Here is a 22,397-nt window from a genome sequence, read left to right as displayed (position 1 = left end):
TTCAGTCCTCAAACTCACAGATGGCTCAGTTACAGCTCTTTCAAATGGACAGAATAGGTAGTTTATTAAAACACAAAACAGCAACCACCAGCTTTGAAAATCATATTTCCTTGGAAAGACTCTACTTGCTTTTTTTTAGAAACATGAGGCATTCCTATCGCGCCCCCTGGTGGAACTTAGAAGCCAACTCAAATCCACCATTCTTGTCAAACACTTGCTGTTTACTTAGCAACAAGATTAATTTATCAATGCATATATCTGTTCTCCACCTAGACTAGGAGCTTTTTGTGGAGCTTCTCTTTGTCCCCAGAGCCTACCACTCATCCATTCATTCATTCATTCAAACATTACTGAGCATCCATGGTGCCAGGTGCTGTTCGTGGCACCCAGGGGTATAGCAGAGAAGCCAGATGGCATCCCTGCCCTCAGAGTTCTTATAGTCAAGTATTAGAGGCAGACAAGTAAACAGCCAAGGACAATGGTGACATATGCCATGTAGGAAGAGGTGCAGGGAACTGTGGAAGCCATTTTCTTTGGCCAAAATCCAATGAACAATTTTGAGAAAAAGCACAGCACATGGAGGGATGGATGGCAAAAATGAGGCATGAAGTAAAAGCAGGAGCCAGATGATGAAGGGCCTACTCTATTAATAAGTTTGCTTTTACCCTAAGGTCAATGGGAGGCAACTGAACAGTTTTAAGTAGAGGAATGATTGGATTTTTGTTTTTTAAAGATCATTCTGACTATAGTGGGTAGCAGTGATTGGAGGAGGCAAGACCAGAGGTAGAAAGGCCAGTTAGGAAGCTGCTGCATAATCCAGGTGAGAAATGAATGTTTAGTTAGGAGCGGCACACAGGAAGCTTCAAATGTATTGGTAAAATTCCATTTCTTTCTCTGAGTAGTAGGTACAAAAGTGTTTTATTCTTTATATCTTACATTTACATTATACAAATTCTTCAGTATATGAAGCCGTTCATTTAAAAACATATAAAACTGACAAAAAACCCCATATGTATGTATGTATATATGTACACATACATAAATTTTAAAATATGGAAGGGAAGGATACACACAAAATTCATGAAGAGGGTGGCCTCTGAGGAAGTAGAGTAGACTGTAAAGATAGCCATGATCCTCTTTCCTCCCTGTATCCACACCCTTTGTGGTGTGACTTCACATCTCCCTCCATTAAGAAGTGGAGTTGGGACTTCCCTGGTGGTCCAGTGGCTAAGACTCCACGCTCCCAATGCAGGGGGCCTGGGTTCGATCCCTGGTAGGGGAACTAGATCCCACATGCATGACACAACTAAGAAGCCCGCATGCTGCAACTAAACATGCCTCAACGAAGATCCCTTGTGCCACAACTGAGATCCGGCACAGCAAAAATAAATAAATAAATAAATTTTTTTAAAAAAGTGGGACTTCCCTGGTGGCACAGTGGTTAAGAATCTGCCTGCCAATGCAGGGAACATGGGTTCGAGCCCTGGTCCGGGAAGATCCCACATGCCACGGAGCAACTAAGCCCGTGCGCCACAACTACTGAGCTTGTGCTCTAGAGCCCGTGAGCCACAACTACTGAAGCCCACATGCCTAGAGCCCGTGCTCCGCAACAAGAGAAGCAGCCACAATGAGAAGCCCCCGCATCACAATGAAGAGTAGCCCCTGCTCCCTGCAACTAGAGAAAGCCCGCACGCAGCAGCAAAGACCCAAAACAGCCACAAAAAAAAAAAAAAAGTGGAGTCAATTTTCCCTCCCCTTGAACCTGGGAAGGCCTTATTCCTTTCTTTAGCCAATAACATGCAACAAAAGGGACAGTGTGCCAGTTTTGAGCACAAGGACACTTGCATGCTTTGGCCCTCTCTTTGGGAACCCTGCATGGGCACCCATGTGAGCAAGCCTGGGCTCGCCTGAGGGAACATGAGAGCTACGTGAGGCAGAGCTCGGCCGACCCAGCCGAGGCCGTCCTGAACTAGCCAGCATCCAGGCGACTTGGCAGCTGACCTCCACCTATACGTGAACCCAGCTAAGACCAGAAGAACCAGCCTGCTGACCTCAGTCCAAATTGCCAAACTGCAGAACTGTGAGATATATAAATACTTGTTGTTTTAAGCCACTAAGTTGTGTGTAGTTTGTTTTGCAGTAAAAGTTGACTGTTACAGAAATTGGTGTCTGAAATGCTACCTTTAACAAAACCCCCCAAAATCACGGCATTGGCTTTGGGATCAGGGATGGGTGGAGATTGGAAAAATGGCAAGCAAACAGTGAAGTCTCAGAAAATGGTGAGGAAATTGTGACCGGAGGCTGGAAAAATGGTAATCTGTGTCTTACAGTGGCAAAACAATTGGCAAAACTGTTGCCTATGGTAACTTGGAAGGTGGAGGAAAAATACTCAAAAATTTGTGGTTTGACTAAGGAGATTTCTAAGCAGAATGTTGAAAGTGTCAGTTGGGTTCTCCCAGCTGGGTATGATAACCTTACAACAGGAAGAGAGGTATGAGCTAAAGAAAGGACTGGCCTGCTTGAAACATGAATTTAGAGAGAATAGAGAGGGGCAGGACTTACTATGTTAAAAAATAAAACTTTCTTCATCTTGAGGCTCTCTAGTCAGCAAAGAATTTTTACAAGGAAATATAGCCTGGAGATGTGAATCACATCAAAGGTGTGGCTGTAATACACTTTATAAAGACCTTTGAGAGAATTAAAGTGATGTCTAGTAGACTCCTAGACAAAAAGACTTCTTGGAATCTTAAGAGCAATATCCACAGAGATCTAATTCCAAAATAGCACTGATAAAATTGAGAGAGATGTCTCAAAAACGATTGTGTGTGTGTGTCATTTGGAGTATGGAGTAGACTATAATCAGATACATAGAAAACCCACAAAATTTTTAAATGAGTTGCACATGTTAAAGTGCCACCAGCCACAAGTAAAAGGGACTGAAACAATTCAAATTGCCACTCAGCTGCCAATATGAGTCACTTTGTCAGAAGTAGCCAAGGAAGGTGATGGACAAAGGATAGTTCAGAGAGCAGAGCAAAGAAGCAGAGATCAATAGACTAGGGAACTACTCCCAGGGAGTAGAATTTAGGCCTGAGCAAGGAATATTCCCTCTCCCAGGATAGGGGACCTGACAACCTTCATCTACCTGGAGTCCAAGATTGCTCTGTTTAAGGATGTCTATGTACCTTTCATGCTTCTCCTTCTTGAATGGAAATGTCTATTGATGTTATCCTGTCTGCCTCATTGCATACTACGTGTATGGGAGGCAAATAACTTATCTTTTAAATTCATAGGTATCAAGGTCAGAAAGAACAACATTCATCAAGTCATTTACAAACCTGATATAGATGATAAGATCCTAGACTTTGAGCCTGATGACATAATTGCAGGAGACTTTTGGGGGTTCTGGAATGGAGGTAAGCATATTTTGCCTGTGGGAGGAATGTGAATAATTATAGTCAGAGAGTATATACTGTGGTAGATTATAAAAACGGTCACAATCCTTCAATCCTCCCTGAATCCATACTCTTTGAGTTGTGACACTGCAGTTCCTCTCATCAAAAGATGGAGACTATTTCTCCATCCCTTAAATCTGAAGTGGCCTTGTGACATTTTTGGCCAATGGAATGAAGCAGAGGCATGCTTAAGTCTCAAGATGCCTCAAAAGCATGTTTCAGTTCTTTTTCTTGAAATCCTGTCCTGCCGCCCATGTGAACAGACCTGACCTAGCCTGCTGGAAGACAAGAGACCACATGGAGCAGAGACGAGCCATCCCCGCAGAGGCCATGCAGCTCCCAGACAACTTGGCAACTGACTTCAACCCATGAAATGAACCTAGCCAAGACCAAAAGAACAACGCAGCTGAGCTCAGCACAAATTCTTGATTTGCAGAATTGTGAGCTATATAAATACTGGTTTTAAACCACCAAGTCCTTTGGGGGTGTAGTTTATTATTTAGCAAAAACTAACCAATTGAAAGACATCTAACCAATATAGGAGTCAAGGCAGGGAATTGGATTGGGTAGGGGTTTTATAGGAAAGGAACATATATGAGACAAATGAGAAAGAGTATTGACATTTATTGTTCTAGGTGGTGGGTACATGGGTGTTTGCTGTTATCTTTCTAATTTTATTTATTTTAAAGTCTTTATCGTGCAAAATTAGATTAAATTGTAACTTTAAATTTAATATAAAAAGAGTAAACGTGGAAGTTCCAAAAGGCAAAGACTCTCCTCTCCATACTGTCATTAGGTGATCATATTCATGTCCATGGCTTTAAATATGTTGATAATTTCTAAATTTAGATCTCTAGCTTAGACCTCTCTTCTGAGCTCCAGACTCATATTTCCAATTGCCTATTTGTCATCTACACTTGGATGTCTCTCAGGTGTCTCAAACATAGCATGTTCAAAATTGGTCATTTCAAAAAAAAAAAAAAAAAATTGGTCATTTCATCTCTCTGTCTGTGATAGCCAGTCTCCAAGATGGCCCTCATGATCCCCATCTCCTGCATAGTCCCTCGCACACTGTATCAGGATTGATCTGTATGACCACAAAATTTTGCAGAAATGACAGTGTGTGACTTCCGAGGCTAAGTCATAAAAGACACTGTGGCTTGTGCCTTGCTCTCTCTTTGGATCACTCACTCTGGAGGAAGCCAGCTGCTTTGTTGTGAGGACCCTCAAGCAACCCTATGGAGAGGCCCATGTGGTGAGGAGCTGGGGCTTCTTGCCATGTGAGTGAACTATCTGGAAAGCTGATCCTCCAGCCCCAGCTGATCCTAAACCTTTGCATGACTGCAACCGCAGCTGACATCTTAACTGCAATCTCATTGAGACACGGAGCCAGAAGCACCAGTTAAGCAGCACCCATACTCCTATTCCACAGGACTGGTCAGGGCTTCCGAGCTCACACATGTACCTCTCCATAGGGCTGCTCATGACATGGCAGCTGGCTTCACCCAGAGCAAATGATCCGAGAAAGAGTACCAAGATGGAAGATAAAGAGTCTTTTATATCCTAATCTTGGAAGTAGGATGCCATTACTTCTGCCAGGCAGGGATTATTGGGGGCCCTCTTGGAGGCTAGCTTTCATATTGCTCAAGGTCTCATAGCTAGTAACTGATAGAAAGGAGGTTTTTGAAACTGGGCGCTCTGAAATTAGAACCTGTGTTCTTAACTACTACAAGGTAAAGAAGAAAAAGGGGGGGTTTTATAGATACTGTACAACAAAACTCCACAATAACTGAATTCAGTTGACAACTACAGCTGGATCTCAAATCCTGGCTGGGCTAAAGTTATTGGAAGTGAAGGCGAGGCTCAGTGGGTAAACGACAAGACAACCCCAACTCTGGAAACTGGAAAGTAGAGAATGGGGTCCCAGGGTTCCCAGTTTTCTACTGAGCCTACCTCCCCACATAAGCTGACTGAATGGATGTCAACTAACCAGGCAAGTTCCAGAATCCTTGCTGCCATTCCAAAGTCCCAAACAGCCCTAGAACCAGGAATTGTTTCTAAGCCATGTCTTAGGCTGGCTTAGAAAGGCTAGATAGATCTGGATGGTACAACCAAACTTCCAGAACTCCAGGCTGGCTCCATTACTCTAGTAATCATATGACTCCATATTTTATTCAGTTTTAATTGAAAAAAAAAATCCCCACCTCCATCCTGTTACAGTAAGGGGTTTTCATGCATTAAGAAGTACGATTGGCAGCTCCAGGTACTTATTTCAGTGTGGGGTAGGGGTAGGAAGGGAGAAGAAATAATGAACGACGACGCATTGAGACAGTCCATATAGGAGAAGGAGCAAGCTTGCTGGCATCGGGGGGGTGGTGGGGTGGGTAGTCAGGTGTGAGAAAAAAAGCTTAGGCCTGGACAACTTAAGTTTGAAGTGCTGTGGGACATCCAGGTAGAGATGACTTGAAAACTGTTGTGTGGCTCTGAAGCTTGGAAAGAAGGTCTGGCCTAAAAACATAGACCTGTAGTCGTCAGCTTCAGAGTGATAGTTGGAACTTCGGGCATTTCACCCAGAAAAAGTGCGTAAAATCGGAAATGCCATTGGCTGAGATCAGAAACCTATTATCTAGCCTCCTCAGGATGCTTCTTCCTGTGTTCTTTTTGCTGTCTGCTGTGTCTGCAAGGTCTTTTCTCTTTTCTCTACCCGACAAGCTCCTGCTCTTCCTTCAAGGCTCCACTCTAGTCCCAGCAATTCTTTAGAGCCCTTCCTGGATCCAGCACAGATGCCCCTCTATTCCTGCACCATTCTATGCTTACCACTACTACTGCACTTCTATTGCATCATAATTGCTTTTGTCTTCTTAAAGATGTGGGTTACATCTTAGCAACTTTTTATTCACTGTCCTGCTCCTGGTAGGTTACTAAATATTTGTACAGAAGGAGAAAGGGACTACCAGTCAGGAGACCTGAGTATTAAGTCCCAGGTTTGCCCCTGAACTGCTTTGTGACTCAGGGGATCACTTCTCTGTTCTGGACCTTAGTTTACTCCTGATTACAAGGAGGGAGGACTCCTTATGGCTGAAGACTAAGATTCACTGAATGAATTTTAACCAGGTCATGGGGGAGAAAGCAGCAGATTGGGAAGAAGATGAGTTGGGTTCTGCAGAAAGCCACTCTGTGGACTCAAAGTGGATCTCCAACCTGACCCTCAGGCTTTCCTCACTGTAAAGAGAGATGCTTGCATTGAATTTGGGTTCCTTCCAGGGCAGAGGTTCTGAGTTTGTTTCACGGGACACAGATCCCTATCCACCGGGGGAAGCATGCATATGTGTGAATGCCAAACAACTGGAAAAAACGCTGATCCAGTTACTGTTTTATTTTTTTCTGCTCTTGCTCCCTGCTCACCTGAGAATAAATCTCTTCTACCCCTCCCCCAGTCCAGCTTTCCTGATTTAGCCTCAGGTTGGTTTCCACCCCACCTCTCCTGGTATTATATTAATTTTGGACCCAGCTCTTTGAAAATTGTCCATGGGGGTGATCAGGAAGGTGAGGGGGATCTAAAAAACAGGTCACACACCGGTCAGAATGGCCATCATCAAAAAATCTACAAACAATAAATGCTGGAGAGGGTGTGGAGAAAAGGGAACCCTCTTGCACTGTTGGTGGGAATGTAAATTGATACAGCCACTATGGAGAACAGTGTGGAGGTTCCTTAAAAAACTAAAAATAGAACTACCATACGACCCAGCAATCCCACTACTGGGCATATACCCTGAGAAAACCATAATTCAAAAAGAGTCATGTACCACAATGTTCATTGCAGCTTTATTTACAATAGCCAGGACATGGAAGCAACCTAAGTGTCCATCAACAGATGAATGGATAAAGAAGATGTGGCACATATATACAATGGAATATTACTCAGCCATAAAAAGAAACGAAATGGAGTTCTTTGTAGTGAGGTGGATGGACCTAGAGTCTGTTATACAGAGTGAAGTAAGTCAGAAAGAGAAAAACAAACGCTGTATGCTAACACATATATATGGAATCTAAAAAACAAACAAAAAAATGGTCATGAAGAACCTAGGGGCAGGACAGGAATAAAGACACAGACATAGAGAATGGACGTGAGGACATGGGAAGGGGGAAGGGGAAGCTGGGACAAAGTGAGACAGTGGCATGGACATATATACACTGCCAAATGTAAAACAGATAGCTAGTGGGAAGCAGCCGCATAGCACAGGGACATCAGCTCGGTGCTTTGTGACCACCTAGAGGGGTGGGATAGGGAGGGTGGGAGGGAAGGAGATGCAAGAGGGAAGAGATATGGGGATATATGTATATGTATAACTGATTCATTTTGTTATAAAGCAGAAACTAATACACCATTGTAAAGCAATTATACTCCAATAAAGATGTTAAAAAAAAAAAAAACAGGTCACACAAGGAACAGTTGCTGAATTATGCATATTTAGACTGAGGAGAAAAGTCTTTGAGTGACAAGGAAATGGATTTTTGTGTAACATTGTGTTTCCAAGTGCAGCCAAAGAGTAGAAGCTTCAGGAGGCAGATTTCAGCTGAACACAATAAAGAACTCTCTACTGGCCTTTCTTTCAAAGGGAACAACTTGTCTTGGCAAGTTGTCACTGGAGAGGTTCAAATATATATCCTCATTTGGTAGTCATATTGCAGAAAATGATGAGATTGGATAAGATGACCTTTAAGGTTCTTTCCAGTGGTGGCTTCTCTCATACGTCCCCCATCCCCACCATCCTCTCTTGGAGACTTTCTGTTTAAACCTTCCCGTGACTCTCATTACCTGCTGATTGAAGTCCAAGCTCCACAGCGCAGCACACAGGGCCCTCTCCCACCTCTCCGCTCTCATCCCTACTCCCAGTGTCGCAAGACCGAACTACTCATGGTTCTCTGCACACTAGTGCTGTCTTCTGTGCTTAAGATGTCCCCCCTCTTCCTTTGCTGAGCTTTTGCTTCTTCTCCAACACTCCCTCTGCACTGTAGCGGATGTTTGTCACCTTTTGTCTGCACAATTTCCAATTGGTCAATCAACTTCCTCTCACTATCTTGATGGAAGGGTAACTGCAGTGCCCTGTCTCCTGCTACCATTCAGAAGGAAGGTGAGGGGGTCAAATCGCTCTCTCTTTTTTTTTAAATAAATTTATTTATTTATTTATTTTTGACTGGGTTGGGTCTTCGTTGCTGCATGTGGGCTTTCTGTAGTTGTGGCGAGTGGGGTTTACTCTTTGTTGTGGTGTGTGGGCTTCTCATTGTGGTGAGCACAGGCTCTGGGCATGCGGGCTTCAGTGGTTGTGGCACACGGGCTCAGTAGTTGTGGCTCGCGGGTTCTAGAGCACAGGCTCAGTAGTTGTGGCGCATGGGCTTAGTTGCTCCACGGCATGTGGGATCCTCCCGGACCAGGGCTCGAACCCGTGTCCCCTGCATTGGCAGGTGGATTCTTAACCACTGCACCACCAGGGAAGCCCAGGGGGTCAAATCTTTCCCTTATCAGGCTCTAGTTTCAGCTAGGAGGCAGGCATGTGATGAAAGTCCAGCCCACTGGGCCTTCTCTCCAGGTACTTTGAATCCAAAGACATCAGGAAAAGACAAAGGTGATCTGGTGGTGTGAGGGTGGTGGGAACAGTGTCCCAAACAGGCTGTTCCAGCAGTAACCAGGTTGCTGTGTCCTTTCTCCTACTTCTTAGCCTTCTGCAGTGCTCTTGGTTCCTACCAATTTCCAGGTCAATAAATATTTATAAAATGAATGAATGAAGCAGAGGGATAAAGGTCAAAGACTTAATTTAAGCAAACTACATGCAATACTGGACCATTTAATGATTAGAACCAGAGGTAAAGAAAGGGAAATAAACAGGAGAATGGTCACATCACTACAGGAATGAGGAAGTGCTAGTTTGGGGAAGACAGGGAGGAAGAATGGGGAATAAACATCTTTATTATAATCCCTCCTCCAAGATATCTCCATTTATATACACATGAACTCTTCTCCCTTGGGGATAACAGTTCTATTATTATTTTAGGTGGGATTAGCTTCTTGGTCCCTGTTTTAGGTGGGTCTCAGACCAATGGCCTTGCCCTTACCTTCAGAGACTGTTAAATTTAAAGAACTTGTCAAATAGCACATATCCAGTGGCAGGAGAAATCAAAGATGACTTGGAGGTTTCAAACCAGGAAGATACCGGGCCAGGAAAGCAGGAAGAAAATGCTGAGCTCGAGATCTCAGGAGGACATGGGTAGAGATGACCCAGAGGCAGCAAGGTGTTGCCTGAATGAGATGTTGATTAATGGGTTTATAAATCTCTAAAGCTGGTGGTATCACTGCTGCATATTTCTCATCATGTGCAACTCTGTGCATATGCAGAATCAGTGCAGAATTTAGTGCTTTTCTTCCGCAGGCAGAAACATGAGATGGGTTCATTCATTCAATAAACATTTACTGGGCACCTACTATGGTGCCATGCACTGTTCTAGGCAGTGGTAAAGTCGTGAGAAAGCTACACTCATGGAGACTATGGAGTCAGGTAATACTACTACTTAAATTTATTTGTTATACTGTTTATGTGCTATGAACAACAATAAAATGGAGGAAGCGGGAGGGATGGGATTAGCACGGTTCCCAGAACATTCCATGCAGAAGGTGATAAAATGACCTTGTAGAATGTTACTCTCACTCATCTTACCTTTAAGCCTGATCAGAGGAAGGCAGGCAGTGGAGACCAGGACTACAGGGTCCTAACAACCCTGGAAACTAATTCCAGGACCACCACTCTATCACAGCTATATAGTTACTTCTTTGAGAGATTTCCAAACCTTTAACTTTTTATTATGTTAGCTGATGCTAACATGGGCAGACAAATTAGGTCAACTGAAGGAGAGAAGGAGAAATATAAGGTGGAAAGAACTTTAATGTTAGTCCTTTCTTCTGGGCCTGCTGATGAACCAATCAAGAAATATTTACTAAGTAATGAGCTGTAATATTCATTTAGGGTCAAAGTAGCTTCTAGGGTATGCCATGTATATATATCAAGAATGTGTTCAGTCTGGATAGCCAACTTTATAAACTACACAGTATCTAAGATAATAAAAATTACACAGAAACTCATGCCTATGAAGAGACCTGTTTATTACTGATAACACTTCATTTGGCTAAAACCACACGAAAACCACACACACAAATACTTAAATGCAAATTCTCATAGGCAGTACTTATGATACACCCTGGTGTTTTTGTAAGGAAAAACGAGACAATGTTGACAGAAACTGTTAAAACAAGGGCACAATTTTGAACTACTGCTACACAAAAAAATAAATAATTCTTAACTGCATATATTTTATCTGGCATATTCAAGGATGTATACAAAGTTTGTTTTAGCCTATAACACAAGGCCTCATCATATACAGATGCAACTCTTGTTTGAGTGGTTCTTGTAAGATATATGATGAATCATAACACTGGACAAAAATATACCAAACAGTATCAAATTAGTTGTGACTCACTTGGAAAGCAGCCCTAGCAGGCTCATAATGGCAATAATACTAGTGATATTAAGTCTACACAGACACTCTCTTAGCCTTCTTGGCCAACATCTTGCTTTGAGTGTAAAACACTAGGCATTACATACAATTTCGAAATAGGAATATGCTCTTCTCTCTCCAAAGAAACAGGGTATTTAAGGGTGTGCATGCTTAATAAACTTCAGTACTGAGAATTGTTTTAAAAGCTGAATCAGAAAAGTAATGTTTTCGATTGTTTCCTAAACTATTTGTTTCTTTAAAATAAAATCCCATAATTCCTATTGTCACCCATTAAGTACTCTACAACAGGTACTATACTAGGTGGTGTGGAGGTGAAAAAATAATAAACCATGATCCTTGCTCTCAGGGAGCTGATAGTCAGGTGCTCCTTCTTAGTCAGGTAATGCCAAAGAATTAAAGAGAACAAACTGGCCAACACCTCTGACTATATTATAAGGTTCAGTGGTAACATAACTGTTTCAGGTCACTTCAATTTGGCATTAATACTTTCAAAAGTCAGCTTCTAAAGGGAATATCCTTGGTATGTGTTATGTTTATATTTCTCACACTAGAGTCAGTGTGGTACCCCCAGGGATATGCAGCAACTGAGGGAGGGTGGGGGGAGAAAACTGAGAGCCCATGTGATAAACACGGTGCCTCTTTCTGGCAGCACCAGTTTCCATGAAGATTGAAGGAATCATTTTTATACTAAAACAGTTTTATTATGGAGAATGCAAAATTCACTTACATTTTTAAGACAGAACACGAAATTTCATGAGTGGCAGGCTGCTTCTGACTTTGCTCTCAGGCCCCTTCCCCTACACATTCATGCTCCTCTGCTTGAGGATTATGCTGGTGGAAAAATTCGAGAGGCAAACTTTAGATATGTCACTTTGCCCTTATCTTGGTCACTTTACTCATTCTTCTATGTTCTCTTTTTTAAGTACACAATCGTGAATTAACAAAGAGATGTCTTAATGAATGTAACAGTATGGTGAATATTTTAAAGTAACCAATGGTAAACACTAACTTTGTTTCAAACCGGGAGTAAAATCAGGCTGTGTAAAGAGTCAGACAATGAGAGATTCTCTTCTTTCCACTTAGTCTTCTTATGGCTTAGGGTAAGATGCTTTGAGGGACAAATGTGAAAAAAGATTATCTCGGATCTTGTGCTTTGGATGCCCAAAGTACAAGGAAACCTGAAATAAAATGCTAGATCAATTGACCATTCATTTAGGTTAGTATGACTCTTTCTTCATCAGTTTCTAGAGCAATCTCAGAAAACAAGTGAATTGTAAAAGGCCATAATAAATTAATATATAGTAGTATCCAGACAAACCAAAAAAGGTTATGCAATAGATTTAAAATTACTTCTTACAATGTCTTAAATATTCTCACAATAATAACAAAATAACCCGAAGTCCATAAACAAAAACAGCTTAGGAATAAGTTTAAAGCATTCTGAATGAATACAGTTAAGATCACTTATCAGTGAGGTAATAGGACAACAGCTTTTCACAGTAACAAAATGTGGGAGGGCACCTAGGGAAAGAGGGAGGTAGAGAGAAAAAAGCATAAAACAAATTTATCCAGGCAGAATTTGGATTTTTCAAGCATCACAAACATCAGTGGAAAACATCTAAGAGAAATACCAATAGCAGCAGTTCGTAGAACAATTTCTCCATTAAACTCCAGCTAATATCTCTGTTGCATCAATTCCAGAAGCAACCTGCTTAAGAAATAGGAGGTCTATTCCCTATATAAAGATATTCCAAAGCATCCAACCTCTTAGAACCTTCTGTCTGAAGGTTGAAGTTACAACATCCAAATAACAATAATTTATATTTAAAACAAACCTCTGAACTATCCTATAACGCTATACATTCTTCAAGATGAACAAAATTGTGTTCAAGTCTCACTTAATTTGCAGATTAAATTAAGCAGGTCTTTATACAATGAATAAAGACTGCACTCATGCATCTACTATTCAACATACACAAAAACTATCTTGTGAGCTAAATTCTTCTAGGTATGGAGTGAAACTGAAATGTTGCTTTCAGTGCTCTTTATGACATCATCTTTGTTCCAACCTGAGATTAAAAAAAAAAAAAGTATTGGAAGGAACCTTAAAAAGCCATTTAGTATACCCCTTTAATATTAAAATGTTTAATTTTATTTAAAAAAAGTCCTTATTCCCTCTTATTCTGTCCTTGATGGAGATGGAGAACAGTCTGTCATATTATCAGACTTCCTACTTTGAATTCTTCAATAAATGATTCAATTAATAACTCAAGAGTTATTAAACTATCTCAACAGCTCTCTCCCCTCCAGAGTTAAATGATCTTAATCCTTTCAACTATTTCTCATGGATCTTATTTCCCAATCTATATTTCATTCCTTTTTATTTCTGCTATATCCTCCCCTCCCCAGTTCCCATATGATCCTAAAATACAACATCCTAGCAGGAACTGAATCAGTAAGAGAGGTACTTTTCCTCACCTCCTCAAAGGCCTCCCTGGTCTCTCTTTAGTGGTCACTAATAAAGGAAAACAAAAGCATCACTATCTGCTCATCATAATAACAAGTAAACACACGTAAACAACTTGCCCACAGCCAGTTCACTCCCCACTTTTCGGGTGATAAGTTTGCTCTTCACACAAAGCATTTCCTGTGCCACCTTACTGACCTTTCTATTGTTATTTCTACCGTTTATTTCCAGTGCTTTTTGATCTTGCCCCATTAATTCTTTCCTTTTCCCCAAAGCTCTAGAAAATACCAGTTCTGATCTACACACTCAATGAGAATGCATTCATTTCCATGATATTATTCATAAACAAAAAGATAAACAATGTAGATCCTAAGGCTGAGACCTACCAACCAGTACTTCTGTTTCTCTTGGTTGGCTGGGGCTACTGAATTTATTCTGTTAGGCAAGTGTACACCCACTATGTCAAGTTCTTGTTAAATATCATGCTTAGACAGACTTGAGAGCTTGGCTAGAATCAAATAATTCCCTCCATCTATACACTTCAGGAACATTTGTAAAATTTCGTTAATTTTAACTTTGGATTTTTAAATTTTTGAGATAAGAATCCAAGCCTTAATGACTTTTCACCTTGATTAAGATGACTCAAGTGTTGCATTATATTAAAGCACTCAAAACTGTTCTATTTATACTAGAATGACAGTATGACACAACTTTAGTGATTATGAATGAGCTATTGTATCATTTTAGCTCAACTTTGTTCTTCAGTCACTGAAACACAGATACTAAAACCCAATATACATATTTTTCATATATATATATGTAGCACTGTTCATACCACTTTGTAGAATATAGGCCATTTCCTAAATTACAATCTACATTCCCAAAAACAAATAAAGCAAAAAATTCTACACATTTCTTCTTTAGTGCAAAGCCTTTGGAAACAAACTCATTCAGAAATACTGCTCTACATTTAGCTCTACTATCTACAGTCACACAAGACTCAGCTACAAGAAAGTAAGGAAGGAACAAATTAACAATAGTGGCAACACAAAATTTGAAAATCACATCTGGATTATCTGGATTCAACCAAATGTTAGCTGATAGCTGCAATAAACCAAACCATGATTTAATAAATATTCTAGTCAGTTCAAATTTTATATTATTATTATTATTTAGGAAATAAATTCTCTCATACTAGTTATCGCCCATAGGCAATTTGTTTAGTATAATTACGTACATCCAAGGCCTCATTATTGTTACCTCTTAACTATACCACATGTACTAAGTACTCTGTGAGCTATATAGGACAGGATACACTTTAAGAAGATTAAACAACACTTCTCTATTAACTCTTTTTTAGAAGATGCAGAATCAACTAAAAGTGACCTTCCAAAAAAATTTTTTTTCCACACTAAAAAAGATAAATAGTACTCCTGTGATCAGAAATTCTACAGAAGTCAGCAAGATGTTAGGATAAACTGGACTTTAGTTTTAAAACATGTAGTTTTAGCATTTCATAAGATCTAAAATCTGGATGTTTTATTTCTTAGTAAAATGAGCATTACTTCATGTGATAAAGAAATGAATATACTTGTAAAATGTAATTTAAAGGTTAGGCTTTTAAATAAATTCACAGCTCCTTTCTTAGTTTGGATATTTTTCTTTACTTAGAGGTTGTGATGACTGACACAATTCTAACATGAAGATCCTTAACTACAGTTACACTGAGACTGCTTTTATTGAGATTTTTACTTACATTCATAACACTTTTAAATCAACAAACCTATTTGATATAGAGGGGAAGCACCTATATAGTTTGGAAGATTTTCTTTAACTGTCTGCAAATTAACTGATTAAATTATATTCAATGCAAGAACACTATTTCAATTCAAACCATGCCCTGAGAAGGCACTGAGAAATTGACAAGAACCAAGCCACTAGGAGTGTTGCCACTACTGTTTTATGTTCGGTAAATGTCAGAATTTTAAATAAATACAATAAATTTACACTGCACCAAGAGCACCTGAAACAAAGGTGCTGAAACCACATATTGTAACATCTGTTCTAAGCTAGAAATGCTAAATACCTCATTTCAAATACTCTAATTTGTAAGTTAATACCTGTGATATAACAATGACACTTTTCCACAGTATACTGGGAACAGTGCCATTTTCTTGCCAATTTTATGGATTAATTTCCTTAACTAACTCTACAATTATATAGCATTTATCTGCCTTAAAAAAAAAAAACCGTGCTATACACAATTACAAGAATATGGAACTAAGCTTAATCACACTTTAATAAGAAAACTCAAATTTGTATTGTTTTGTTTCTGTTGAAGGAAGAACGACGTGTTACCATAATACTTTTAATGTACTGACTTTTGTTCAAGATTATGAAAAAATTTGAATCATTTCTCTCCAGACCATTTCATTTCAAATGTATACAGTTTGTTTAGTCAGCCAACCAAAAAGAAAGAAAATAAAAGGAAAAAGATACTCGGCCAGATGAGACAGAGAGAGAATGCTAACTCGAGTTCAATGCACGGAATTCTTGGTTGTTCTGTTCCATGGGCCAGTGCAAAGCAATGATGTACTGGTGAACACTACACAGAACGCCACGTCAGTCCATTTTTACTGGGCTCAAGAAAATTCTCAATCAAAGCTTCAATGAGTTTCTTCAATTCCTCTTCTAGTAAGGCAGTGTCACTGAGGGAAAAGGTTAAGAGTTTTGAAGTTCTTTATTTTCATAGCCTTAAAATTTGTTTCAGTTGTTATAACTTTTTAAGAGGGCACATACCTGATGGGATGATTAAACAACTGGTAAACGAAAGAGAAATTCCCTCAGTTTAAACAAAACAAAACAAAACAAGACCAAAGGTGGGAAGAGGGGAATCACACACACGGAAAACACCATTATCACAAACTGAAATTGAACTGCATTAAAAGGAGTTCCTTGGTACATGAAACATGGATGAGTTATAGTATATCTAAAGATTTGTCCTGAATCATATAATTTAATGGCTTAGAACACCAATATCAGGTATTAAGATAAAATGGCTTCCTGAAATACTTTGAAGAATACCCCGTACAGATTATTATGGGATGATACAGCGTATCTTTCAGGTAGTAGAGAAAGAGATGTGACTAAAAAAATGAGATGCTTAAAAAATAGCAAGTATTCCCGTCAAAGTTATCACCTGGAGAGGTGCCACTGCCCAAAACATTTCTAGGAATGCCTCTTTAAAACTGCCTTCACAGTCATTTTACAAGCTACACAACAAATCAATTTTTATTACTTTAATAATCAACCTTCATTCTTAGCCAAAGATAGCATTATTCAATATGTTTTACTTCACACTCTGCTCTGAATGACTTCAGGAGGTCATTTTCTTCCCCCAAAGGAAATAAAATCTGCTCCTCAACGCAAAGATTAGGGAAACAGTAAATAATGTAACTTGGGCTCTGAAGCCAATTCCAAAAAAAATCTCCTTCCCAAATATATATTGATCAATGACAACCTTATAGGAGATACTACTTATGAAAGTTTAAAAAGTTTAAATACCCTCTGAATATATTATTAAAGTCAAGTTAATTTAGTCACAATTCATACTCCTAAAAGGATATTAATTGGCCAGATTAAGTCAAATCATGTTACATGTAGAAAATGAGAATTTGGCAATAAACAAACTACTTGTTGATCAATTCTTTATGTTCATCATTTAATAGTTAAAGCTCAGAGAGCCTTCCCAAGAATATAAATTCACTAAAAAATTAAAATTCAGTTCCCAAATAATGCAGCCTCTTTGGAAAACAGTCTGGCAGTTCCTCAAAAAGCTAAACATAGAACTACCATATGACCCAGCAATTCTACTCCATATATATATATGATACATACCCAAGTGAAATGAAAATATACATCCACACAAAAACTTGAACACAAACATTTAGAGCACCATTATTCATAATAGCCAAAATGTGGAAATAACCCAAATGTCCATCCTCTGATAAACGGATAAAAAAATATGGTATATCCATACAGTGGAATATCATTGAGCCATGATAACAAATTTTTTAAAAAAGGAATAAAGTACTGATTCATGCTAACATGGATGAACCTTGAAAACATTATGCTAAGTAAAGATGCCAGTCACTAAGGACCACATACTGTATGATTCCATTTACATGAAATGTCCAGAAGAAGCAAATCTATAATGACAAATAGTAGATCGGTGGTTGCCTAGGGCTGGGAAGGAGGGGAGTGGAGAGTGACTGCGAATGGGTATGCGGCTTCTTTCTGAGGTGATGAAAATGTTCTAAACTTGATTAGAGTGATGTTTCCACAACTCTGAATATACTAAAAAACATTGTTGTATACTTTAAATGGCTGAATGTAAATTACACCTCAATAAAGCTTTTATATATATATAATATTTAAAAAGTCAATTCTCACCTCTGGTCAGGTGACGCACACATCTCTGCATAATACTTTATCTTTGGTTCTGTCCCACTTGTCCGAAGAGTAGCAACACAGCCATTTTGAAAAGTAAATGTAATCATTTGGCTGTTTTTACTCACAGGCAGCACCTATGCACAAATGCAACAACAGCTCAATTACACTTGGTACCTTTCTTTTCAAGAGTTGTAAAATACATTCCACTTATATGACGTGTGTAAAGTAGCAAAATTCATAGAAAGAGAAAGTAGGAGGGTGGTTGCCAAGAGCTAGCAGGAGGGGGAAATGGAGACTTGTTTAATGGGTATAGAGTTTCAGTTTAGCAAGATGAAAAAGTTCTGGAGATCTGTTGCACAACAATGTGAATATGGTTAACACTACTGAACTGTACTCTTAAAAATCGTTAAGATGGTAAATTTTATGTGTTTTTTTTAACTGCAATTAAAATTTTAAAAATATTTTTAAAAGAATTGTAAAATACAAAAGATTACATGCATAATAATTCATAGCTGTACCATTTACTAAACATTTATAATTGTACAGGCACTGGATTATATACCTTACACACATGATCTCCAGGCCTCAACAATAGTCCTGCAAAGTAAATATTACTGCCAATTTACAAACAAGGCTCAAAGAGAATAAACGACCTGTTCAAGGTAATCAGCTAAGTGGCAGAGCAAGAAGTTGAAGCCAGGTCTATCTGTACCAAAGTCCAAACTGCCTCTACGTTTGCAAAGTGCTTTAGAATTTCAAAGCACTTTCACAGATAGTTTATCAGTAGTCTCCAAAGCAGAGTACACATATCCTAGAGGACAGGCAAAATAACCCACTGGGGTGCAAAATACATATGTATTATTTTTTACCTAAAAGTTAAAACATGAAATAAAGCTTTAATGACATTAAATATATGGATTAACACTGGTACTCTTCCTGGATCACAAATCAGTCTGTGAAGGTATCTCGAGGGACCCATGGGGGTTGTACTAGGGCAGAAGGGTTGACAGTGGTGCCTTCCCTCAGGTGTAGCGAGCCTGGTCCTCTCCGTGAGATCCCTCTCTCAGTCAGTGGTACTACTAGTTGCTTAAGACAGAGACCTTCCTTCCCTCTTTTCCCCTCACAGGTCATCAACTAGCAAGTCTTGTCAATTCTATCCTTTATTTAACTCAATTTTGTCTGGCTCTCTCCATCACTACTGCTACCATATTACATTCAGGCTCCCATCATCTCTCATCTGGATTACTGAAACAGCATACTAACTGATCTCCCTGCCTGGAAGTCTGCCCCTCTCTAACCCACTCACCGCACAGGCCATTCTTCTTTGCACTCCACACTACAGCTGTAGAGAACTCCTTGTGGTTCTTTGAAAGAAAACATGCCTTCTCACCTCCAGACATAGCACTTGCTGCTCCCTTTGCCTGAAACATCCTCTGTTCCTCCCACATCTGGATAACTCCTACCCAGACTCTAGAACTCAGCTCACAGAAGTCCTCTGCAAAGCCTTCTGTAAGCCCCTCAAATCTGAGTAAGGGTCTTTCCTATGCTCTTCCATGGCACCCTTATGTACCCCCGGTAGCCCTTATCATTTTGTAAAGTAATCACTGTTTACTTGACCATTTCCCCCCTAGACTCCTGAGTGTAGAAACAGTGCCTTTGTCATTACTGTATTGCCAGTGTGCCTGTGCCTGTAGCACAGAAGGGTTTTAATAAATGCCTGTTGAACACACAGTTAATGCCAATCTGAAGTTGGAGAAGAAAGAACTCAGGAAGTCTTTGACAGTCACTGTGTGTGACCTTAGGGGATTAACAAATATCTACACTATGAGTCTTACAAAACTGTTGTAAGCATCAGTGGAGAATAGATAGGAAAGCACTTTGAATAACAAATATCAAAAACTTTAAAGGGATTCAAGAGGAAAAAAGCATCACACCAAGAACTATTCTAACCACAGCAACATTAGAGAAATAAAAAGAAGCAAGAAATTTGGTTCTTTTCAATTAGTTTACAAAGATGGAAAAATAGATACACACATATGTGCACACAGAATAACAACTGAGAACCAATTTTTGTTGACTGGATGAAAATACACAAAGGGAATATGGGTAGTATTCTACATAAAAGGCTTGCAGATTTCCCAAAATATATTATGCGCCTAGAAGCTTGAGACATCGGAAATTATAAATAGAAATTTAGGCTAATAATTGTAATCATAACAATAACAAAATAAATATAATCAGCAATCTATAGGGCTTTTAAATATTAGTTGAGCACCCACTATGTAGGCAGGAGCTTTGACAGGCATAAAGCTATGTTAGAAATGGATCTGCCATGAACAAGACAATGATAACATATGATAGAAAGTGATAAATGACAAGAGGAAGGCACAATATATAATGAAACCTCAGGAGGACGATATCGGATTATGGGACCTGGAGGGTATGTGGAGGAGGTGACATTGGCATGAAGTCTTAAAATGGCTAAAGTGGGGATCTGCAGCAGTAGGAAGAAAAGGTAGACTGAGGAAAAAGCCTGAGCAAAAATAGAAAAAAAATTTTTAATGTATATATGTAAGAAACTATAAGTTATTCCATTTGGCTGGAGGTATAGGGAATAAAGTTGAAAAGGGAAGTTAAAACTAGAAAGATGAATAGCTTTGAAATTATAAGTATTTATTTATTTATTTATTTTTAGGTGCTAAGATGATTAGGTAAAACATTAAATTTTTTTTAAATTTTAATTTTATTTTAAAAATTTTTATTGAAATATAGTTGATCTACAATGTGTGTTAGTTTCAGGTATACAGCTATATATATATATATATATATATATATATATATATATATATATATATATATATTCTTTTTTAGATTCCTTTCCATTATAAGTTATTACAAGACATTGAGTGTAGTTCCCTGTGCTATACAGTAGGTCCTTTTTGGTTATCTATTTTATATATAGTAGTGTGTATATATATATATATATATATATATTCTTTTTAATAAATTTATTTATTTTATTTATTTACTTTTGGCTGCCTTGGGTCTTTGTTGCTGCACGCAGCCCTTCTCTAGTTGGCGGCGAGCGGGGGCTACTCTTCATTGTGGTGCGTGGGCTTCTCATTGTGGTGGTTTCTCTTGTTGCAGAGCACGGGCTCTAGGCTCGCGGGCTTCAGTAGTTGCGGCACGAGGGCTCAGTAGTTGTGGCTTGCGGGCTCTAGAGCGCAGGCTCAGTAGTTGTGGCACAAGGGCTTAGTTGCTCCGCGGCATGTAGGATCTTCCCGGACCAGGGCTCGAACCCGTGTCCCCTGCATTGGCAGGCGGATTCTTAACCACTGCACCACCAGGGAAGCCCCTAGTAGTGTGTATATTTCAATTCCAAACTCCTAATTAATCCCTCCCCCGCTTCCCCTTTCGTAACCAAAAGTTTGTTTTCTATGCCTGTGAGTCTGTTTCTGTTTTGTAATATGCTCATTTGCATAATTTTTTTAGATTCCACATATAAGTGATATCATATGATAAAATTATGGGCTTTTAGACTTTATTTTCAACATTATTTAGCATCATCACACCTTTCCCCTCCCTCCCTTTCTCTTTCTGTCTCTCTCATTCTCCTTCCCGCTCCCCACCCACAAGGGTAGCATACACCTGGGGGAGTGATGAGGACAGGATGGGAGTCAGAGCCAGTTGGTGAACTTACAACTGCTCTGGAGAAAAACAATGGACCCTAGTTTCAAGAAACTCACAGGCTTGACCTTCAACTATTTTACTGTAGTGTGAATTATTACAAATTGTTGAAAATTTAAAAAAAATAGGTACTTACTGATTTCTTATTAGGCTGGCTGCTATCATATCCAGTGGTAACATCTCGTATATGCAATATAGCAAATGTCCCACAAAACTTTGGGTATTCTTTTGGAGAATCAAAATTGCGAAGTCTTTCAAATATACTTTTGATGGTAGTTGGATCATAACACAAGAAATACGAAGTTTTTGAAATATGATAACCATATCTGCACAGAGATTTAAAGTGTTAAAATCAGATTTCAACTCACTCTTTAGAAAAGTATGTATTAAAGATAAGCCTATTACAGTGTTACGTAGAAAGTGGCAGTCCTTAATGCAGACAATTTTAGTACTTTTTAAAAAGGAATGACTATTCCTCAAAAATAAATTTAGAAGGTTAAAAGTAGCACCAAAAAAATAAAAAAATTAGAACGTGAAATTCCTAATAGTAGAACTTACTTTTCATAAACGTTAATCAGTTGTTGTTTCAATGTTATATTCATGGTTTCCAGGTAAGATGCCATCTCGGCAACAACAACGGCTGCACTCACCCCATCCTTATCCAAAACTGAAGTTCCACACAGAAAACCTAAGAATTAAAAACATCTTTAAAAAGAAGGAAAATATAAGCCTATATATAATTTCAATAGTTTTACATTTCTTCAGAA

General features: G+C 39.1%; 1 protein-coding gene across 1 annotated transcript in view; it reads right to left on the bottom strand.

Annotated features, from left to right (window-relative positions):
• Positions 1-15,750: 15,750 nt before the first annotated feature.
• Positions 15,751-22,397, bottom strand: part of PGM2L1 (phosphoglucomutase 2 like 1) — a 68,472-nt gene continuing 61,825 nt past the window's right edge. The window contains exons 11-14 of the mRNA XM_059929471.1: positions 22,189-22,318; positions 21,767-21,956; positions 17,944-18,077; positions 15,751-16,199 (exon numbers count right to left, since the gene is read on the bottom strand). Of these exons, the coding sequence (XP_059785454.1) occupies positions 16,097-16,199; positions 17,944-18,077; positions 21,767-21,956; positions 22,189-22,318 (557 nt within the window). The 3' untranslated portion in view covers positions 15,751-16,096. The remainder of the gene's footprint in view (positions 16,200-17,943; positions 18,078-21,766; positions 21,957-22,188; positions 22,319-22,397) is intronic.

The sequence above is a fragment of the Balaenoptera ricei genome, chromosome 8 (assembly GCF_028023285.1).
Source record: "Balaenoptera ricei isolate mBalRic1 chromosome 8, mBalRic1.hap2, whole genome shotgun sequence".
NCBI lineage: Eukaryota > Metazoa > Chordata > Mammalia > Artiodactyla > Balaenopteridae > Balaenoptera > Balaenoptera ricei.
Note: the sequence above shows the minus strand (reverse complement) of the source record. Positions and strands in the feature narration are given on the sequence as shown.